This window comes from Zosterops lateralis (assembly GCF_965231275.1).
Source record: "Zosterops lateralis genome assembly, chromosome: 32".
In the NCBI taxonomy this organism is placed as follows: Eukaryota; Metazoa; Chordata; class Aves; order Passeriformes; family Zosteropidae; genus Zosterops; species Zosterops lateralis.
Genome location: NC_139792.1, coordinates 2,536,985 through 2,556,031, shown reverse-complemented (window position 1 = coordinate 2,556,031; position 19,047 = coordinate 2,536,985). Strand labels below are relative to the sequence as shown.

At 59.2% G+C, this 19,047-nt stretch overlaps 3 protein-coding genes across 4 annotated transcripts; 1 reads left to right on the top strand and 2 right to left on the bottom strand.

Annotated features, from left to right (window-relative positions):
- The first annotated feature begins 405 nt into the window (after positions 1 to 405).
- DDIT3 (DNA damage inducible transcript 3) lies at positions 406 to 1,451 on the top strand. Of its 2 annotated transcripts, XM_083881223.1 has the most exons (4): positions 406 to 475; positions 680 to 727; positions 841 to 992; positions 1,077 to 1,451. In XM_083881223.1, the coding sequence occupies exons 3-4, from the start codon at positions 864 to 866 to the stop codon at positions 1,428 to 1,430; spliced, it is 483 nt and encodes a 160-aa protein (XP_083737349.1). In that variant the 5' UTR covers positions 406 to 475; positions 680 to 727; positions 841 to 863; the 3' UTR covers positions 1,431 to 1,451. The 2 variants fall into 2 exon arrangements, with proteins under 2 accessions (XP_083737349.1, XP_083737348.1); XM_083881222.1 differs by having other exon boundaries at positions 841 to 1,451.
- Positions 1,452 to 1,474: 23 nt separating this feature from the next.
- On the bottom strand, positions 1,475 to 10,204 carry MARS1 (methionyl-tRNA synthetase 1; the record flags this gene model as incomplete). Its single annotated transcript, XM_083881221.1, has 21 exons — positions 1,475 to 1,833; positions 1,936 to 2,043; positions 2,224 to 2,310; positions 2,556 to 2,739; positions 3,231 to 3,335; positions 3,418 to 3,549; positions 3,907 to 4,120; positions 4,294 to 4,411; positions 4,497 to 4,592; positions 4,678 to 4,848; positions 4,934 to 5,008; positions 5,824 to 6,025; positions 7,118 to 7,321; positions 8,019 to 8,135; positions 8,207 to 8,319; positions 8,392 to 8,546; positions 8,619 to 8,694; positions 9,393 to 9,527; positions 9,618 to 9,696; positions 9,861 to 9,948; positions 10,102 to 10,204. 21 exons carry the CDS (start codon positions 10,202 to 10,204, stop codon positions 1,687 to 1,689), a joined length of 2,709 nt encoding a protein of 902 aa, XP_083737347.1. The 3' UTR covers positions 1,475 to 1,686.
- An 807-nt stretch (positions 10,205 to 11,011) lies between these two features.
- Positions 11,012 to 19,047, bottom strand: CSRNP2 (cysteine and serine rich nuclear protein 2; the record flags this gene model as incomplete). Its single annotated transcript, XM_083881009.1, has 4 exons — positions 11,012 to 15,053; positions 16,193 to 16,489; positions 17,774 to 18,081; positions 18,900 to 19,047. The coding sequence occupies 4 exons, from the start codon at positions 19,045 to 19,047 to the stop codon at positions 14,352 to 14,354; spliced, it is 1,455 nt and encodes a 484-aa protein (XP_083737135.1). The 3' UTR covers positions 11,012 to 14,351.

Here is a 19,047-nt window from a genome sequence, read left to right as displayed (position 1 = left end):
GGGAGGGACCCTTGAGGTGGGGGTGAGGGGATGGGGGGCTGACCATGCCCGGGGAGGCTGAGTCCCCCTCCCGCCTCCCCTCCCGTTAATCCCGGGATAGGGAACGAGAACCGGAGCCACCGAGGCCACGCCCACCCGCATAATCCCCGCCCATTCCCGACAAGTCCCGCCCCTCGCCCCGTGCCCGCTGGGGGGCGTGGTCCATTTCCCGCCATTGCATCATCCCCGCGTGACCCTCCCGCGCTCTGGGCGGTGCCGCTCGTCCCGCCCCTGGCGCACTTCCATTGGTTGGCGCTTCCTTGCCAATCACAGTTCTCGCGCTCCTATTGGCTGTCGCCGGCGCGAGCGTTGCGTCAGGCTGCTCTTAAAGCGGCGCGGCGGGGGGGGCCGGGCGCAGCGCGGGACGATGCGGGCGAGGATGGACCGGGGGCAGCGACCGGAGCGGGGCTGGGGGGAGCCGGGACCACCCAGAAAGGTGCGGGGTGGCCGCGGGGCAGCCCGGGGACCGGCCCCGGGGGGCGCTGGCGGAGGGTTTCCGCTCGGTCCCGGGAGGGGAACCGGAGCGCCCGCCGCCGCCTTCGCGGGATGGTGACCCCGGGGCGGGACGGGGCCCCGACCCTCGGCGAACGCCCCACTCGGGGGGCACCGATCCTGACCGCACCCCTTCCTCCTTCCCCAGGCATCCAGGAGAAAGTGCGTCCTTGCCGACCACCACACCTGAGAGCAGGTAAGGGACATCCCCCGCCACACCCACACACACACCTTTGGGTCCCGGGGCCGGCCCGGGCACCGGGGCTCCCGGCCCGGGTCACTCCTCCCGTTCTTCCCTCCCTCCCGCAGCCCGCGGCGGGCCCGAGGTGACAATGGCGGCCGAAGGGCTGTGGGGGCCGGGCGGCCCCCCCGGCTGGGAGCTGGAGGGGTGGTACCAGGACCTGCAGGAGGTGCTGGCGGCAGAGCCCCCCGGAGCCGCCCCCGCCTGGGGGGCTGAGCAGGTGAGCGCGGGGCGGCAGCGCCCCGGGGCGGGGGGCGCGGTTCTTTATCCATCACATTCCTCCTGGTTCCCGCTCTCTCCGCAGGCAGAGCCGGGCCCGGGGGGCTGCGGGCTGGACCTGGCTCTGGCCGAGGAGCTGCTGGAGCTGCTGGGGCCGGAGGGAGCGGCTCCAGCGGAACCCCCGGGCGCGGCCCCCGGCGGGAGTGACCCGGCCCGGGCCGGCCCCGCCGAGGAGGGGGAAGAGGAGGAGGCGCGGGGGGCGCGGAGGAAGCGGCGCGGCGGCCCCGGAGCTCCGCGGGACCGGGACGGGGAGCAGCGGGTGCGGGAGCTGACGGCGCAGAACGAGCGGCTCCGCGCCGAGATCCAGCGGCTCAGCGCCGAGGTGCAGCGCACCCGGGCCGCGCTCATCGACCGCATCGTCAACCTGCGCCAGGCCTAGGGGCTGCCCCGGGGCGGGGCCGAGACACGGACACACACCGAGCACAGCGTCAGGCTGAGCCGGGGGAGGCGTCAGCGCTGCCCCACAGCTGGGGACAAGGACTCTGCTGCCCCACGGACTGGGAGGGGCAGCCCTGTGGAGAGATGGACTCTGCGCACAGACAGATGGATGCAGCTTTTCCATGCCGTTGTACAGCTCTTGTCGTTTATTACACTCATGTAACCACAACCAGCTTGGCCCAGTCTGGTTACTGGGGCTACTTCTTCCGCTTGCCTTTGGGGACCTCGGGGCTCCGGCCTTCGGCCAGGGCCAGCTGCTGCTTCAGCTCCAGCAGTTTGGCCACCTGGGCGTCCACCTGGGCCTTCTCTGCCTGGGCCGCCTTCAGCTGCCTCACCAGGTTGCCCTGGAGAGGTGGGAGGAAGGAGTTGAGGGCGTGATGAGGATTTGGGGGGGGGGGGGTTAAAGGCATGCCAGAGCCTGTGTCCCCTGCCCTGTCCCCCCTCACCTGCTTCGCCACCTGCTCCGTCAGCTCCTGGATCAGTTTGGGGTCACCTGGAGCTGCACCAGGGTTGGGGGCTGGAGGGGGGGCTGAGGCTGGGGGGGGCTGTTTGGCCTGTAAGAGGAAAAGATGGGGATAAGCTCCCCTCAATCCTGTTCTGGGCAGGTGCAGCTCACCTGGAGCAGCACCAGCAACACTTCTGGGCTGGGAATGGGGAGGGGACAGAAAGAGAGGGGGGGCTACAGGTGCCCAAGGTGGGGAAGCTGTAGGGGAGGCACCTGAGCCCCCACTCACCTGAGTCCCAGACACCTGCCCCCCTGCAAAGCGCTGGCGCAGGGCTTCCACCTGCTCAGGCTCCAGCTTCTGGAACAGGGGGCTCACCTGCAACCAGCAGGGACAGAGCGAGGGGGGTCATACCTGTGGGGTGAGCACCTGCAGATCCCACCCAGGCAGGGCCTGGGGGGTCACATCCCAGTGCCCCCAGCACAGGGAGAGCAGGGCCTGCCCCCCAGGCTGTCCTGGGTCCTGCCCCTGGGTTCCGCCAGGCCCTCCTGAGTCCCCCCAGGCCCTACCAGGTCCCCCCACCCATGTCCCCCCCGGGCCATCCCAGGTCCCCCAGGCCGTACCGTGCCCACGCGGTGCCCGGCGGGCAGGGTGCAGGTGAGGCCCATCCCCAGCCCGCAGCGCTCCGGGGGGATGAGGAGCTGGCCCTGGATGGCGGCGCTGACCCCGGGCACGAAGGGCTGGAGCAGCGCGGCCAGGGCGGCCGCCACGTTCACTGCCACGCCCGTCACCGTCCCTGCGCGCTGCCTGGGGTGGGGACAGGCTCAGTGACACCTCTGTCACCCCCTCCCTGATCAGTGACACCCCCCATCGGTGACCCCCGTGTCCCTCTGCCATGTTCACTGCCAGTGCCTGTGTGCTGCTGCGGGGACACCACCTCAGTGTCCCTTGTGACCGCCTGTGCCTCATCCCCTTCCCTGGTCAGTGTCTGTGGGAGGGGCCATCAGCGACACCCCCCCATGCCCCCCCACTATCAGTCCCACTATCAGGGACCTCTCAGCGTCCCCCTCAGATCCTGGCTTCGCTCCATTCCTGTCCTGTGCCCCCCCAGCACTGCCAGCCCCCACCCTGACATGACCCGAGAGTGAGGACCCCTCCATGGAACCCAGGCCACCCAATCACCCTCTCCCACCTGAGATCATGGCTGTACCCCCTTCCTGTGACCCCTCCCTGTCACCCTGTGCTCCCCTCACCCCGACCTGTCCCCCCGTGCCCCCACTGTCCCCCCTCATCCCTACCTGTCCTTCTCATCGCCCTTGATGCGTTTCCAAGGCTCGTTCACCTGGATGTACTGGTTGCCGTGGCGGGAGATGCTGAGCACACACCTGAGCGCGTCGCGGATGCTGAGGGGGCACAGGTGGGTCTGAGCACGTGCAGGGCAGGCTCTGCCCCCCCTCGCCGGGTTTTGGGACCCCCAGGACCCACCGGACTTTCTCCATCAGCTGGTGGTACTGGCGCATCTCCAGGGTGACCCTGGCCAGGAGCCGCTGGTCCTCAGCCGTGAGCACCATGTCGGGCACCACGCCCGCAAAGAACTTGCACACGAACATGCCAGCCCTGGGGACAGGGGGACAGGTGTGACCAAAGCCCTGGAGACAGGTGTGGGAGAGGGGATGGGTGTGACCATAGACTTGGGGACAGGTTGGAGACAGGTATGGCATGGGGCATGGGCGTGAGCAGAACCTGGGGACGGATGTGGCATGGGGGACAGGTGTGGGATAGGGGATGGGCGTGAACACAGCCTTGGGGGACAGGTGTGAGCACAGCCTGGGGACAGGTGTGGGATGGGGGACAGCTGTGAGCAAAGCCATGGGGATAGACTGGGGACAGGTGTAAGCATAACCTAGGAACAGGTTGGTGACAGGTGTGAGCAGAGCTGTGGACCAGCCCTCCTCCCCCAGAGTGTCCCTGCACCTGTTGATGAAGTTGCCCAGGTTGTTGAGCAGCTCTGAGTTGTTCTTGAGCAGGAGGTCGGCCCAGGAGAAGGCGCTGTCCTGGCCCTCGGGCCGCAGGTACAGCAGGTAGAAGCGCCAGACATCAGCGGGGATCCCGGTGTCCTTGGCCATGTCCCCGAACACGCCCACGCCCCGGCTCTTGGAGAACTTCCCATCCTCATAGTTCAGGTATTCTGGGGACAGGTGAGTGCCCACCGTGGAGAGCTGGCCCCTCCCAGGCAGGTAACAGCACCAGGCACAGAGCAGGGGGAGTGTGGAGCCCCTACAGCTGGAGACCCCTCACACCTGGGGCTCCCCAACACCTGGTGAACCCTCATAGCTGGGGCTCCCCACGCCTGGCCCGTACCTGTGGCGATGAGGTGGTTCACCAGGGTGTAGTTGTCCTCGGCGCCCAGCAGTGAACAAGGGAACACAACGCTGTGGAAGGGGACGTTGTCCTTGGCCATGAAGTTGTAGAGCTCCACCTGGCAGGTAACAGGACAGGTGGAGACGTCAGTGGAGTTCTCTGATCTATCCCCACCTGCACCATCATCACCTGGCTCCTCCTACCTGCTGGGGGTTCTTCCACCACCGCTCCCACTGGTCAGTGTAGTTGGCTGTGATGGACAGGTACCCGATGGGAGCATCAAACCACACGTAGAACACCTGGGGGAGGGCGACACCTGAGCAGGTGAGCCCAGCAGGGAGGGCACCCCCAGGTAGCGCACCTGGGGCAGGGGTGAGGACCCACCTTGTCACGGAAGCCGTCGAGGGGCACCGGGGTGCCCCAGGTGAGGTCGCGGGTGATGCAGCGCGGCTTGAGCCCGTCCCGCAGCCAGGTGCGCGTGATGTGCCGCGCATTGGGTGTCCAGTCACCTGCGGCCCAGGTGCGCTCCAGCCACGCCTCCAGCCGCCCCTCCAGCTGCGGGGGACACAGGTGGGACACCTGGGGTACCTGGGGGGGTTCCCCATCCCCACCTCACCGCTCCCCCTGGGGTGCAGCTCACCTTGGGCAGGTCCAGGAAGAGGTGCTGGGTGGGCGTCACCACCGGGGTACCACGGCAGAGCTTGCACTGGGGGTTCTGAGGGAAAACAGGGGGGCCCAATGGTGGGGGGAGACCCCCAAAGGTGGGACAAGGAGCGTTACCAAAAGTGGGAGGGGAAGGCCCAGGTATGTCGCCCTGATTTTTCAGCCTTCTGATGTTTTGTAAATGCATTCCTTCCAGGGGAAAGGACAAACTTATGGACTTCTGGTTTGACCAGTGGGGTCAGAGAGGTGTCAACCTCATCCCCCAATTGCTGATCAAACCCCAAACCCTATTTAAACCCAGAACCCAAATAAACTTCCTTCTTTCCCATCCTCACAACTGGACAGTGTGAGCATGGCTTTTTTGTGTCCGTCTGATGACAAAACACAGGTAAACCAAAAAAAACTCTAGAAAAAAATATTTCAAAAACTTCTAAAAATGAACCTCTTATCAATCTGCAAAACTGCACTAATCTTTTTCAAGCAGTCCCTCTCTTCCCCAGATTTTTCTAAAAGCGTGCATTATCCTCAATCAGCAAACACTCCACACTGCCCAGAGGTGCATTCCAGCATTCCTCTCCCTGCAAGACTTTCCCACAAACCATCAACACATTTCCTCTCCCTCTCTAAGAGGGATAATATAATAATATTGCCAATAATATCTCCAGATCTTTCCTCAACACATTAAGACTCAGTTCAGGCATTAATATATTTCCTATCCATTTATTGGTATTTCTTTTAACTACTCTATCTTCTATGACAGGGACTTCAAAGTTTTTCCCAGGCAATCCCTGAAGGGCACAATTGAAACACAGAGTTAGGAAAGCCCCCAAAGCTGCAGCTGGGGGATCCCCAGGGCTGCTGCCCTACCTTGAGCTCCACGGCGTTGATGAGCTTCCCACACTTGTCACACTGGTCCCCGCGGGCCTCGGCGTAGTTGCAGAAGGGGCAGGTGCCCTCCACGAAGCGGTCGGCCAGGTACCGCCCGCAGCTCTCACACCTGAGCTGCTCCAGCGTGTCCTGCAGCAGGAAGCCCCGAGCCAGCAGCCGCTGGAAGATGTCCTGGGCGATCCTGGGTGGGTAGGGGAGGCCACATTAGTCACAGGTAACCCCCAGGTGGGGCTCACCTGGCCTGCAGGGGTGGGGGAAATGGATTTGTAGAGAAGTGAAGTGTTGTAGTCGAGACGGACACTGCACTCAAAGTGCTTCTTGAAAAATTTCAGGGGGCTTCAAGTATCAGCACCATGTTATCTAGAAATCCTTCATACCTTTTCTATGTAGCAATCCTGTGGGCAGCTCCCCACAGCTCTGGCTCTTTCTCCCTTCCTTCTGCAGTCCCAGCTCGCTGCCTCCTGTCCCTAGCCCGGCCACCTCACCCTGCCTGTCCCTTGTACAGTGGCTCACCTTATCTCTCCCTCACACAACCTTCCTCCCGTCCCTTCCTCCTCACAGCACGGCCAGCAGACTCCAACTGACTCTCTGCCACCTAACTCACTCTTTTATCACACCCAGCTGTGAGGGCAAGGCTGTTCCCACTCTTTGGTAATTAACACGGCTGCAATATTTCGGAGGCAGGGTTGCCTTTAGCACTATCTCTGTCTTCCCACAGCAAAGTGAATGGATTTGGATTTGTCTTGTGTGAAGGGTGAAAAAGTACAGATATCACAACTCACACCATCACAATCAAAACCCCATTATTTCTCAATTACAATACATTATAAGTGTTTCCTGGCCTATCAGATTTTACCACACAATGCTGTTAATGCCTTAAAGCCAATCATCTAAAATTACCCCTCCTAAGTCCTACTACAAGGCATATTTCATAGTTCTATTTCTCCAAAGTATCCCGTTTATTTGCAAGGCCATCACTTAAAACTTGTTTCCAGTTCCATTTCTCTCTCAACCATGTTCTAGTCCATAGAATTTCTAAGTCAGCATTTCTTATCTCAGAGTTTGCACACAGACACAGACTGCGTGAGCTCTGTCAGGCTTTGAGAATTCTCTACAAATCCATTTCCCACACAGGAGCTCACCTGGCCCTCAGGAGCTCACCTGTCCTGCAGAGAGATCTGCTGAGGCTCACTTGGCTCTCAGGAGCTCCCCTGGTCTGCTGGGGCTCACCTGGCCTGGCCTGCTGGGACTCACCTGGCCTGCAGGGGCTCACCTGGTCTGCTGGGGCGTGGTGGTGCGGCCGAAGGTGTCGAAGGAGATACGGAACCAGGAGTAGATGTCGGCGTGCAGGGCGTGGTAGCGGTTGCAGAGCTCGCGGGGGCTCAGCCCCTCCTCCAGCGCCCGTGTCTCGGTGGCCGTGCCGTACTCGTCCGTGCCGCACACGAACAGCGTGTTCCAGCCCCGCAGCCGGCTGTACCTGCGGGACACCGGGGCTGGGACCTGCCACACCTGGAGTGCACCTGGCACACCTGGGGGGGCGTCTGCCCCACCTGGGGGTACATGGCATACCTGGGGCTGGGACCTGCCACACCTGGAGGGGGCATCTACAACACCTAGGGGCTGGTACCTTTCACACCTGGCGGGCACCTGGCACACCTGGGGGTGGGCACCTGTTACACCTGTGTGTGTGGGCAACTGTCACAGCTGCAGGGGCACCCATCACACCTGGGCAGGGGTATCTATCACGCCTGTGAGGCACATCTGTAACACCTGGGGGTGGGCACCTATCACACCTGTGTGTGGACACACCAGGCCATGGGCACCTGTAACACCTGAAGGGGCACATCTGTCAAACCTATGGGGGAACACCTGTAACACCTGCAGGGCACAACTCTCACACCCGGGTATTGACACTTATGACACCTCTGGGGCACACCTGTCACACTCGCAGGGGCACATCTGCCATACCTGCAGGGACACCTGCCACACCTTCAGGGGACACACCTGTCACACCTGCACAGGTGAGCAGACAATCCCCCCCAACAATCCCCCATCATCCCATCCCCTCACTACCCACTGCTCCCAGGGAGGCTTCCCACAGCTGGCACCACCTGCAGGTGCACACCTGTAACACCTGTGCAGGTGTGCACAGAGCCTAGAGCCCCCAGCCTCACCTGGCGAAGGTATCAGCACTGAGGACGCAGCCGATAATGTTGCCCAGGTGAGGGACATTGTTGACGTAGGGCAGCGCACTGGTGATCAAGACGTTCCTCTCGCCCTCCACAGGTAACCTGGCGGGCAGGGGTGGGGTCAGAGCAGTGTCCCCCCTGCCCACACCCCTGGGTGTCACCTGGGCACTCACACAGGTGTCTGTGGCTGCCGGGGCGGGGGCAGCGCTGTGGGGCCCCGGGCCCAGGTGTCCACGGCGGCCGCGATGTCGTCGTCGGTCAGTGCCCGCTCTGGGCTCTCCTCGTCCTGCAGGCACCAGGTGAGGGGGGGCTGTGCTCACCTGCTGCCCAGACCTCCCTCCCCGGGGTGGGGTCGCACCTGGGGCTCATGGCGGGGGCCCGGGAGGGGCGGGGGGTGCTGGGCCAGGTGTGTGCGGAGCTCCCGCAGCGCCTCCGGCAGCAGCGCGGCCGCATCCCGGCACGGCTCCCACAGCGACATGGCCCGGAACCAGGAGCGCAGCACCTGCAGCTCACCTGGCAGGACAGAGCAGGTGAGCCCCAGCACAGCTGGGACACCCCCCAACCCACCCCCAGGCCAGCTCTTACTGGGCAGACTGGTCTCGTCCTGGAGCACTGGGAAGAGGCTGCCCCACACCACCACGTCAGCCACCGAAACGGCGTCCTGGGGGGACAGGCACTGAGTGGGGGAACCGGGACAAACTGGGAGGGACTGGGAGTGTTCTAGGGGCACTGGGAGGGACTGGGAGTGTTCTGGGGGCACTGGGAGGGACTGGGAGTATGTTCTGGGGACACTGAGAAAGACTGGGAGTGTGTTCTGGGGGCACTGGGGGTATCATGTAGGAAGAACAGAGACAAACTGGGACAGACTAGGGACACTGGGAGGGACTGGGAATGTGTTCTAGGGGCACTGCGGGTACAGTGTAGGAGGAATAGAGACAAACTGGAACAAACTGGAGACAGTGGGAGTGTGTTCTGGGGGCACTGGGAGCATGATGTAGGAATAGAATAGAGACAAACTGGGGGCACTGGGAGTGTGTTCTGGGGGCACTGGGAGCATGATGTAGGAATAGAATAGAGACAAACTGGGGGCACTGGGAGTGTGTTCTGGGGACATTGGGAGCACCATGTAATAGGAACAAACAAACTGAGGAGGGCACTGGGTGGTGGTGCCAGGTGACACCAGCACTGGGAGCTGCAGGCTGGCACTGGGTGGACTGGGAGGCACTAGGGGACGTTTTCCATACCGGGGTCAGCAGTGTCCCACCCCTCATGGGGGCCACACCGTGGGGACAGGACTGGGGACACACCTGTCGGGCAGGTAACAGCTCATACCCCCCCCACCCAGAGCCCCCCACTCACCCCGGCCAGGTGGGAGGTGCCGCTCCGGGCCAGGTGCTGCTCCAGGTGAGTCAAGAGGTGCTTCAGGACCGCCAGGGCGTCCGGCCCCGCCCGGCCCTGCACCAGCCGCAGGTAGAGAGCGGCGGCCACCGCGGGCTGGGGACACAGCGGGGTCACATCGAGACACGGGGGGGACAGGGGGCACAGAGCGCCTCGGGGGGCCCAGGGAAAGGGGGGAACACTCACCTGCAGCTCCGTGGCCTCCCATTCCAGCCACTGCGTGGTGAGGTCGGTGGGCTCCTCCCCACGGCACAGGTAAAAATACCTGCGTGGGGGGTTAAGAGAAGTCGGGGGGTTTCGGGCTATGGAAGGGCGGGTCGGGGGATAAGGGGGGTGTGCTGAGGGGTTTGAGGGGAGGTTTTGGGGAGCGGCTTTGGGGCAGCGCTTGGGGCGAGTGCTGGGGGATCCCCCCCCGCCGCCCGTACTCACTGACAGATGGCGTTGGCAGAGAACAGGACGGTGCCGTTGTCCAGCTCCAGCTGCAGCCCGGGGGGGCTCGGGAGGGCGCGCGGCCCTTCTGTGGGGAGGGAGCGGCTCAGGCCCGGCTGGGGCGGGGGTCAAGGCCCGGTCAGGGGGTCAGGCCGGGGAGTGGCGGGGCCGGGTGCGCGGTCCGGGGGGCTGTGAGGGGCCGGGTGCGCGGCCCGGGGGGCTGTGAGGGGGGCGGTCTCACCTGCGGGGCCGCCCAGGTGCGGCCGCACGGGCTCGGGGGCGGCGCCGGCGGCAGCGAGCACCTTGAGGGCGGCGGGAGCGCCCGGCGGGACCCGGAGCCGCATGGCGGGAAAGGGGCGGGGCCGCGCGGGGCACGGCGGGAGTGGCCATGGGCCGGAAGAGGGCGGGACCAACAGCGCTCGCTCCGCCCAGACCCCGCCCATCTCGCACGGCCCCAAATATCGCGAGAGCGCTGGCGGGAGGTTGGCATGGCAACAGGGACGCTGCGGGCGGGGCCAGGAATAGGGATGGGATAATGGGATCCGTAGGATGGGATAACAAGATCCATGGGATGGAGTCCATGGGATCCATAGGATAATGGGGTGGAATGGGATCCATGGGATGGGATAATGAGATCCATGGGATGGTGATGGGATAATGGGATCCATGGGATAGGATGGAATAATGGCATGGGGTGAAATCCATGGGAGGGGATGGGAAATGGGATGGGACATTGGGATAATGGGATCCATGGGATGGGGTCCATTGGATAATGGGATGGGATCCATGGGATGAAATCCATGGGATGGGATGGGAACTGGGATGGGACAATGGGATAATGGGAAGGGATGGGGTACAATCCATGGGGTCCATGGGGTGGGGCCCAGCCGGGTCCAGGGGGGCTCCCAGGTGACCCCAAGCTCATTCTGGACCGAGTCTGATCCCGAGGTCTGAAGGCATCCAAGGGGAAGACTGGGATTTTACCCCAAATTTTGTGAATTTAACCCAAACATAGTGGACTGCACCCAAATCCCAGTAGATTTAACCCAAAGTTCATTAATTTAACCCAAATTTTGTTATATTTAGCCCAGATTTCAGTGGTTTAAACCTAAATTTTATTATTTGACCCCTATTTAAGACACAACTCCCCATCAAGTTTAACCACTTTTTATTTTTCCACTTAAATATTTTCTTTAAATACAGCATTGTCCCGGGAAACTGCGGAAAAGCGTGAAAAATTAATAATAGTGGGGAGAAGCTTTGGATTCACTTGGGGGCATTAAATGTGGAATTAAAACAGAAGTTAAAAACGAAATTAAAATTTGAATAGAAAAAAAGGAAAGGGAAAAAAGGAAATTCAAAAGGAAATAAGGCAAATAAATGGAATTTAAAAAGAAAGAAGTGCAAGTAAAAATTAAATAAAGAAATAAAAAGTCAGTAAAAACAGAGAAAGGAAATAAAAACAAAATTAAAAAAAGAAATAAAAATTAAATTAAAGAAAAAATAAAAATGAAAGGAATAAAAAAGAAATAGAAAAAAGAGAATAAAAAATTAAAGAAATCAAAATGACATTCGAAATTCCGAAGCTGCTTTGGGGGCCCTGGGGGGGGAATTTTGGGGATCCCCCAGGGATTTTGGGGGGGGGGCAGTAGCACCAGCAAGGGGCCAGATCCATGAAATCCGGTGGATCAAATCCAATCAAATGAAAACCCAAATCCCACCTGGATCACACCAAGCCTGGCGGGATTTGGGTGAAACTGGGAATAACCCAGGAATTCTGTGGTTTGGGAAGCACCAACTCAGGGGATCCAGCCCAGGGGGGCAGGGCAGGATTTGGGATCACCTCTCCCAGACCACGGGGGGCAAAAATCTGCGTTTGGGGTCATTTCTGGGAGATTTGGGCACCCCCATGGGGAGAATCCCAGTGCTCCCCCCGACTCAGCCCCGGGGGGGGTTTGGGGGTCACCGGGGCCCTGGATTGGGAACCGACCCCTCCCCAGCCCAGGCCCCTCTCAGACCCCCAGGAAATCCCCTTCTGACCCACCTCAAGCCACTCTAGACTCCCTTAAACCTCCCAAACCCTCGGAACCCCCTCCTCAACCCCTTTAACACCCCCTAAGTGCCCTTTAAATCTTTTTAAACCCCTTTTGAACCCTCTTCAACACCAAAATTAGCCCTATGAATCCCCTTAAACCTGACTCTCCAAACATCTTGAAATCTCTTTTGAAGCCCTAAAAAACCTCTGAACACCATTAAATCCCTCCCTAAAGCCCTAAAAAACACCCTCTGAACCCCAAAATTCCCCTTTTTAACCCCTTTTGGAACCCCTCACACCCCTCCTTTGAACCCTCCTAAAAAACCTCGAACCCCTTTGAGTCCACTTAAGGCCCCTGAACCTCTTTTTTAACTCCCTTAAATCTTCTGGACTCACCTAAACCCTAAAAAAGCCCTTCAAACCACCTTAAACCCCACCTGGGCCCCTTTAAACCCCTCTGAACCCCCCTAAAGCATTGCTTAAACACCCCTTAAACCTCCCTTCGAATGCCTAAAAAAATCCCTTTGACACCCTTAAACCCCATTAAACTCCCTTGAATCCCCTTGAACTCCTTTTAAACCCCCTTAAGCCCCTCTGAACCCCCTTGATCTCCTAAAAGACCCTTTAACTCTCTTTATAAACACCTTTAGATCCAAACTAACCCCTTTCAGCCCCCCTCGAACCTCTCTGAACCCCTAAAACTGTGAAGAAACCCTCCACAATCCCTAAAAACCCCACTTTGAACCTCCCTGAAGTCCCTAAAAAAACCCTCTGAGCCCTCTGCACCCTTCAACCCCCCCTGAACCCCCTTCAACCCAAAAAATCCCTCAATGCCCCCATAACGCCTAAAAATCCCACTTTGAGCCCCCTTAAACCCCTTTTAAACCCCCACCCCCTCCTGAACCCCCATTTTAACCCCCCCACGGGGGGCAGGTGACCCCCAGGAGCACCAGGGGACCCCCAACCCCCAAAACTGGGGTGGCAGGTCAGACCTTATTGTGGGGGAACTGCTGGAAAAACCAACGGTGAAATCAAAAAGTCAGGGAAATAAAGGGCTGGCACCAGCTGGATTGGGGGATTTGGGCCCCTGTGACCACGGGGTCTGGGAGCATCCAGGTGAGCAGGTCCTGAAGGCACAGACCCAAGCAGGTGAGCAGATCCCAGAATCCAAGAACGTCCAGGTGAGCAAATCCCAAGGGCACAGACGAACAGGCAGCTCCACCCCACATCCTGAATTTCCCCCACTCCTGCCTCCTCCCAGGCTGGAATTGCTCCTGGCCCAGGTTGATCTCACCTGGCTGGAGCCAAGAGGGAAAAGCCCCAGAAATGAGAAGTTTCACCCCAAGACAGATCCCAGAGTCCCAGGAAGGTCCGGAGCACAGGTGAGGTTTTTCATGAATCCCAGTCCAAGGAAAGGCTGGAAGGACCAGGTGCGTCTGGAGAATCCACACCTGGAGAACCTGAATCCACCCCAGTCTGACCAGTTTGATGCCAGTGGAGATGCCCGGAGCACTGGTGAGCAGGAAGCACCTGAAGAGCGGCACAGGGAATTCCAGGTGCTCCAGGAAGTCGGTTCACCTGGAACAGCACATCCATGGGATACCAGGAACTGGACACCTGTGCACACCTGCAGGGCTCTGATGGTGGGATGGATCCTGAGTGCTGGAAGGGCAGGAACTGATTCTTTGGGAAACACAGCCAGGTGGAGCTCACCTGCATGGATGGAGCTCACCTGGGATGGACAAGGTGCCAACTGAGAGCTCGGGGATCAGGCAGGGAGAGGTGACATTGCATCCATGGATAACAGGGACACCTGTCACACCTGCAGGGCTCTGATCCTGCTCCAGGCCCACCAGCCATGGGCCGGGATCACAGTTAGGGGACATTCCTGCACCCCCACATTCCCAAATCCTGGTCCTTGTGGAGGGGCAGCTCCAACAGCTGCAGTAGGGACTTCCCAGCAAGTGAATGAACATTCCAGAAGGTTCCAACAGGTACAGGTGATCAATGTCGGGTGATGGACGAGCCAACGAGGAGGTGAAGTTGGTTCAAACCCCCCAAAATTTTCCAGGTGAGTTTGGTGATCAAGTCTTGAGTCTCTTGTGGCAGTTCCAGGTGTTTCCCAATAAACCATCCCAGCTGCAGGTGAGTGGGAGCATCACCTGGATGAGGTGGGACAGGACGCGGCCCAGGTGAAACATTCATTAAACAAACAGGAATTAGGGAAAAAGAGCTTTTTCCCCTTAAGAACAAGGACAGTGGAGGCAGCCGGGGGGACAGAGCTGCCATGGGATCCAGGAGGCTCCAGCTCAGGTCAGTCCTGGCACAGGTGATCTCTGCCAGGTGAGTGAAGGACTCCTGCCCTGGGCCAGGTAAATCCTCTGTCCAGAGAAGCCCCCACCAATTAAATAATCTATCCATGGAATAAATAATGGAGCCAGAGGGCCTGAGGCCACTCATATGGGCAGGTGGGGGTGCTCCAGGTGCTCTGGGAGATTCTGGGGTGCTCCTCCCTTGCTCACAGCAGCAGGGACAGGTGGGACCTCCAGCTCCTTCCCAGGGGGACTGGAGGCTGGAGCTGGATGCTCCACGTGGCCACTCCCACCCTTGGCACCTGCCCGTGGCTCCACCTGGCAGTAGAGCCCAGGAGCATCGGCCAGGTAAGGCTGGGAGCCCACCTGGGCTGGCTGCCCTGGGGGGTAGCACAGGACTGAAGATTCCAGTGGGAACTGGGCTGGGATGAGGATGGTGGAGGCGAGCCCGGGGCACGGGGGAGGTTTCACCTGCCAGGTGTCATCCAGGTGCTCCCCCAGGACACAGACCCCGCCTCCCTCTCCCCCAGAGCCGCTGCCAGAGTCTTCCTCAGCCTTCAGCCTCTCCAGCTCCTCGGCCGTCTGCAGATGCAGCACTGCCCGCTCGTTCTCCGCCAGGTACTCCTGGAAGTCCTGAGTCTCGGGGGGCTGCGGGGGTGGCCAGGTGGGGCCGGGCAGGGCCGGGGCTCCCTCCTCTTCCTCCTCCTCCCGCCGGTTCTCCAGCTCCAGCTTCATCAGGGTGTGCAGGAAGTGCGTGCGGACGCGCAGCGGGTTGAACTCGATCCTCCCGGCCACGTTCCCGCAGCCGTCCCGGGAGCAGCCGCACGGGAACGACGTGCGATCCACCTGGGGCACGGGGCACAGCTGTGGGACCCTGCGGGGCCTCAATCTCACCCCCAACAGCCTGGTGGGGGGTTACCTCAGCCAGGTGTCTCCGCTGGCAAGAGATGTAGATCCCATAGGATCCCCCAGAGCCTGAATCCCACCCCAGAGTGACCTCAGATCCCACCTGGAATTTGGTTCTGGGGTGGGGAGAGGAGTTTATACATTCCAGGTATGTTCAAAACACACCTGGAGCTGTTCCTGCTCCTTCAAGGAACAAGAGCACCTGTAGGACACCACAAATCCCAGCTGCTTCACCTGGCACTCTCTGCTCCCTCAAGGAGCAAGGACATGGGCACATTGAGTGTGCCAACACATGGCTGACCTCAAGTCCCACTTGTCCCCTCTTTTCGCAGGTCACCTGGCACTGGATGCCCTCATCTGGTGTGGGCCTGATTTTCTGAGTCTGAAAGCTTTTTAGCCTGCTAGCAGCTGCTAACTTTTTCCCAAGGAAAAATTTCTCAAGAACGTTTCTTCTCAAAACAATCTTGGCAAACAACTCTCCTTTCTCAAAACAATCTTTCTGCAGATGGTGTTTTGCTGTTTCTCTGGTTTAACCCATGGGATCAGAGAGGTGTCGTTCCTATTCACCAACCATGTCAAGTCTGTACGGGAACACCTTATAAACAGTACTAAGAATTAGACAATAAAGACTTTTTTCTATGCTCTTTGCCTTCTGAAATATTTGGAGTCTCTCATCTTTCTTTTGTGCCCTACAACAACATCTGGCACACCTGGCTCTTCCCACCCCTCAAGGAGCGAGAGCACAGAACAAAAAATGCAGGTATGGGCACAAGGAGCAGCCTGGCCCCATCCTGCCCCAAAACTTCACCCTGTAGCTCATCTGGCACTGATTTGGCACACCTGGTTCTCCCCACTTCTCAAGGAGAAAGAGCACAGAACAAGAAGCACAAGCACAAGCACAAGGAGCAGCCTGGGCCCCATTCTACCCCAAACCCTCATCCTGCAGTTCACCTGGCACTGGATGCCCTCATCTGGCACACCTGGCTCTCCCCACTCCTCAAGGAGTGAGAGCACAGAACAAGAAGTACAAGGAGCAGCCTGGCCCCCATCCCACCCAAAACCCCCACCCTGCCCCTCACCTGGCACTGGATGCCGGCCTGGCTGCAGGCGCAGGTGCGTGGCTCGCAGGTGAGGCGGCACAGGCAGCCGCACTGCTCGCGGGACAGGCGCAGCGCCCGCAGCTCCTGCCGCTCCTCGGCGTCGATCCTGCGCACGCCCGAGGCGCGCAGCAGCGCCCGGCGCCGCTTGGTGGGCAGCGGCTGCAGGTAGAAATAATCGCCCACCTCCACCTGCCCCACGTCCAGGTCGTCATCGGACACGTCAGCCAAGGTCAACCCCGCGGCCTCGGCCGACGGCACCGTCCCGTTCTGGGTCAGCTGGGGATGGAGGGACAGGCGTGGAGATGTGGGACTGGGAAGGGTCACCTGGCCAGGTGTCCTTCCCTCTGTCCAAACTGAGCCTCTCCCAAAACCTGTCACACTCAGATGCCACCCAGATTTTTCCCTGTGCCTTCTAAAATCCTCCCTAAACTGTTTCCCACCTCGATCCCCCTTAGTTTGCCCCTCTTCCAACCTCACCCAGGTGTTTCCCACACAGATTTTCTCCTGTACCTCCTAAAATTCCCCCCAAAGTGTTTCCCACCTGGACTCCCCTCAGTTTGCCCCTCTTCCAACCTCACCCAGCTATTTTTCACTTACCTCCCCCAAATCCGCCCCCAAAACAGATTTCCCACCTGCCCACCACCAAACCCATACAGCTATTTCCCACCTGGATTCCCTTCTTCCAGCCCCAGTACCTAGCTCTCCCAAATCCCTCCCCAGGTATTCCCCACCTGGCTCCCCCAAATATTCCTCCAGGTATTCTTCACCTGGGTCTCCCACTGCTACCCCTCCAGGTATTTCCCACCTGGATTCCCCCCTCCCAGCCCCAATACCCAGCTCCTGGCTTGCCCAAATTCCCCTCCAGGTATTCCCCACTGCTATCCCCCCAGGTATTCCCCACCTGGCTTCTCCAAATACCCCCCCCCAGGTATTCTTCATCTAGGTCCCCCACTGCTACCCCTCCAGGTATTTCTCACCTGGATTCCTGCCTCCTACCCCAAATACCTGGCTCCTCCAAATACCCTCCCAGGTATTCTTCACCTGGGTCCCCAAATCTCCCCCCCAGGTATTCCCCACCGGTGTCCCCCACTGCTACCATTCCAGCTACTTCCCACCTGGATTCCCCTCTCCCAGCCCCAATACTTGGCCCCTAAATCCCTCCCCAGGTATTCCTCTCCAGGTATTCCCCACCTGGATTGCCCCTTCCCAGCCCAAATACCAGGCTCCCCCAAATCCCCCTCCAGGTATTCCCCACCTGGATTCTCCCCTCCCAGCCCCAAAACCTGGCTCCTCCAAATACCCTCCCAGGTATTCTTCACCTGGGTCCCCCAAATCCCCCTCCTGGTATTCCCCACCTGGACTCCTCCCTCCCAGCCCCAATACCTGGCTCCTGGATCCCCCCAGCCAGGTATTCCCCACTGCTACTCCTCCAGGTAGTCTCAACTTGGATTCCCCCCTCCTAGCCCCAGTACCTGGCTCCCCTAAATCCCTCTCCAGACATTCCCCACCTGGATTCCCCCCTCCCTCCCTCCCCATCTCATCCCAGCTCCCTCTCCTCACCTCCCTCCTCCTGGCGCGCAGTTTCTCCCTGCGGAGGTGCTGCCGCAGGTGCTGCCGGTGGCTCACCTGGCGCAGGTGAGCGAACTGGCTGAGGCTGTACCTGCGGGCGCGGTGGTGCCGCGGGGCCATGCCCAGGGAGCTGCCGCCGGCGCTGGGCACGCAGGTGAAGCCCTGGCGCCGGGCAAAGTAGTAGACGGTGACCTGGGCAAAGCGCACGCGCTTCCCGCCCCGGCGAGCCCGGGAGCGCCGCAGGATGGACGGGGCTGGGGGGACAGCGAGGGTCAGTCCCAAAGTCACCCCCGTTTCCCCTCAAAATTACATAAAATTCACCAGTTTTCCCCGTATTTCCCTTCAAAATTTAAGAATACCTGTTAATTCCCCACCCTGAAATGCTCAAAATTCTCCTCTGGCCTCCCTGCCCTCCAAACTCCCCCCAAATCCCTGAAGTTCTCCAACTCCTCCAAAATTTCTCCAAAATTCAAAGGGAATTCAAGCCCCACAAACTCCCCAAATAATTCCCCATGAATGCCCCAATCCCCTCAAACTTTTAAAAAAATCACAGAAATTCCCCCAATAGTAAAAAAAATCCTCCGAACTTCCCCAATATTTAAAAAAAAAATCCTGATTATCCCTCGAATTCTAAAAACTCACCAAAAATGGAAAAAAAAAAAACAAACCTAAATTCACCAAAATAAAAAAATCCCGATTATCCCTCAAATTCTAAAAACTCACCAAAAATGAAAAAAAAAAATTTCACCAAAATAAAAAAAATCCCTAAATTCAAAATCCCAAACCCCAGTTAAAAAAAAAAAAAAAAAACAACCAAACCCCAAATCACTATTTTGTAAAATTCCCCCTAGAGAACCCAAAAAATCCTTCCCCCCGAAAAAAAACTGCTACAAAATTCCCTCGCCATCCCCCCCAAAATTCCACAGCCTTCCCACCAAATTCCCTATTTCTCCCCCCCAAAAAAAACCAAAAACCAAAAAAAAAAAAAAAAAATAAAAAAAAAAAAAAAAAAAAAAAAAAAAACCACACAACTGAAATCCATTTAAAAATACAGAAAAATTAAAAAATAAAATAAAATAAACCCCTCCGAGTCCCGCCCCACCCCGGCCCCGCTCACGCCCGGCGCTGCCGGAGCTGCCGCTGTCGCAGCTGTCGCCGCTGTCGCTCGTGGCGATCTCGTCGTCCGACGCCGCCGACCCCAATCCCGCCCCCGACCCCGCATCCTCCGGCTTGCGCTTGATCCCGGCGCTCGGGACCGCGGCCAT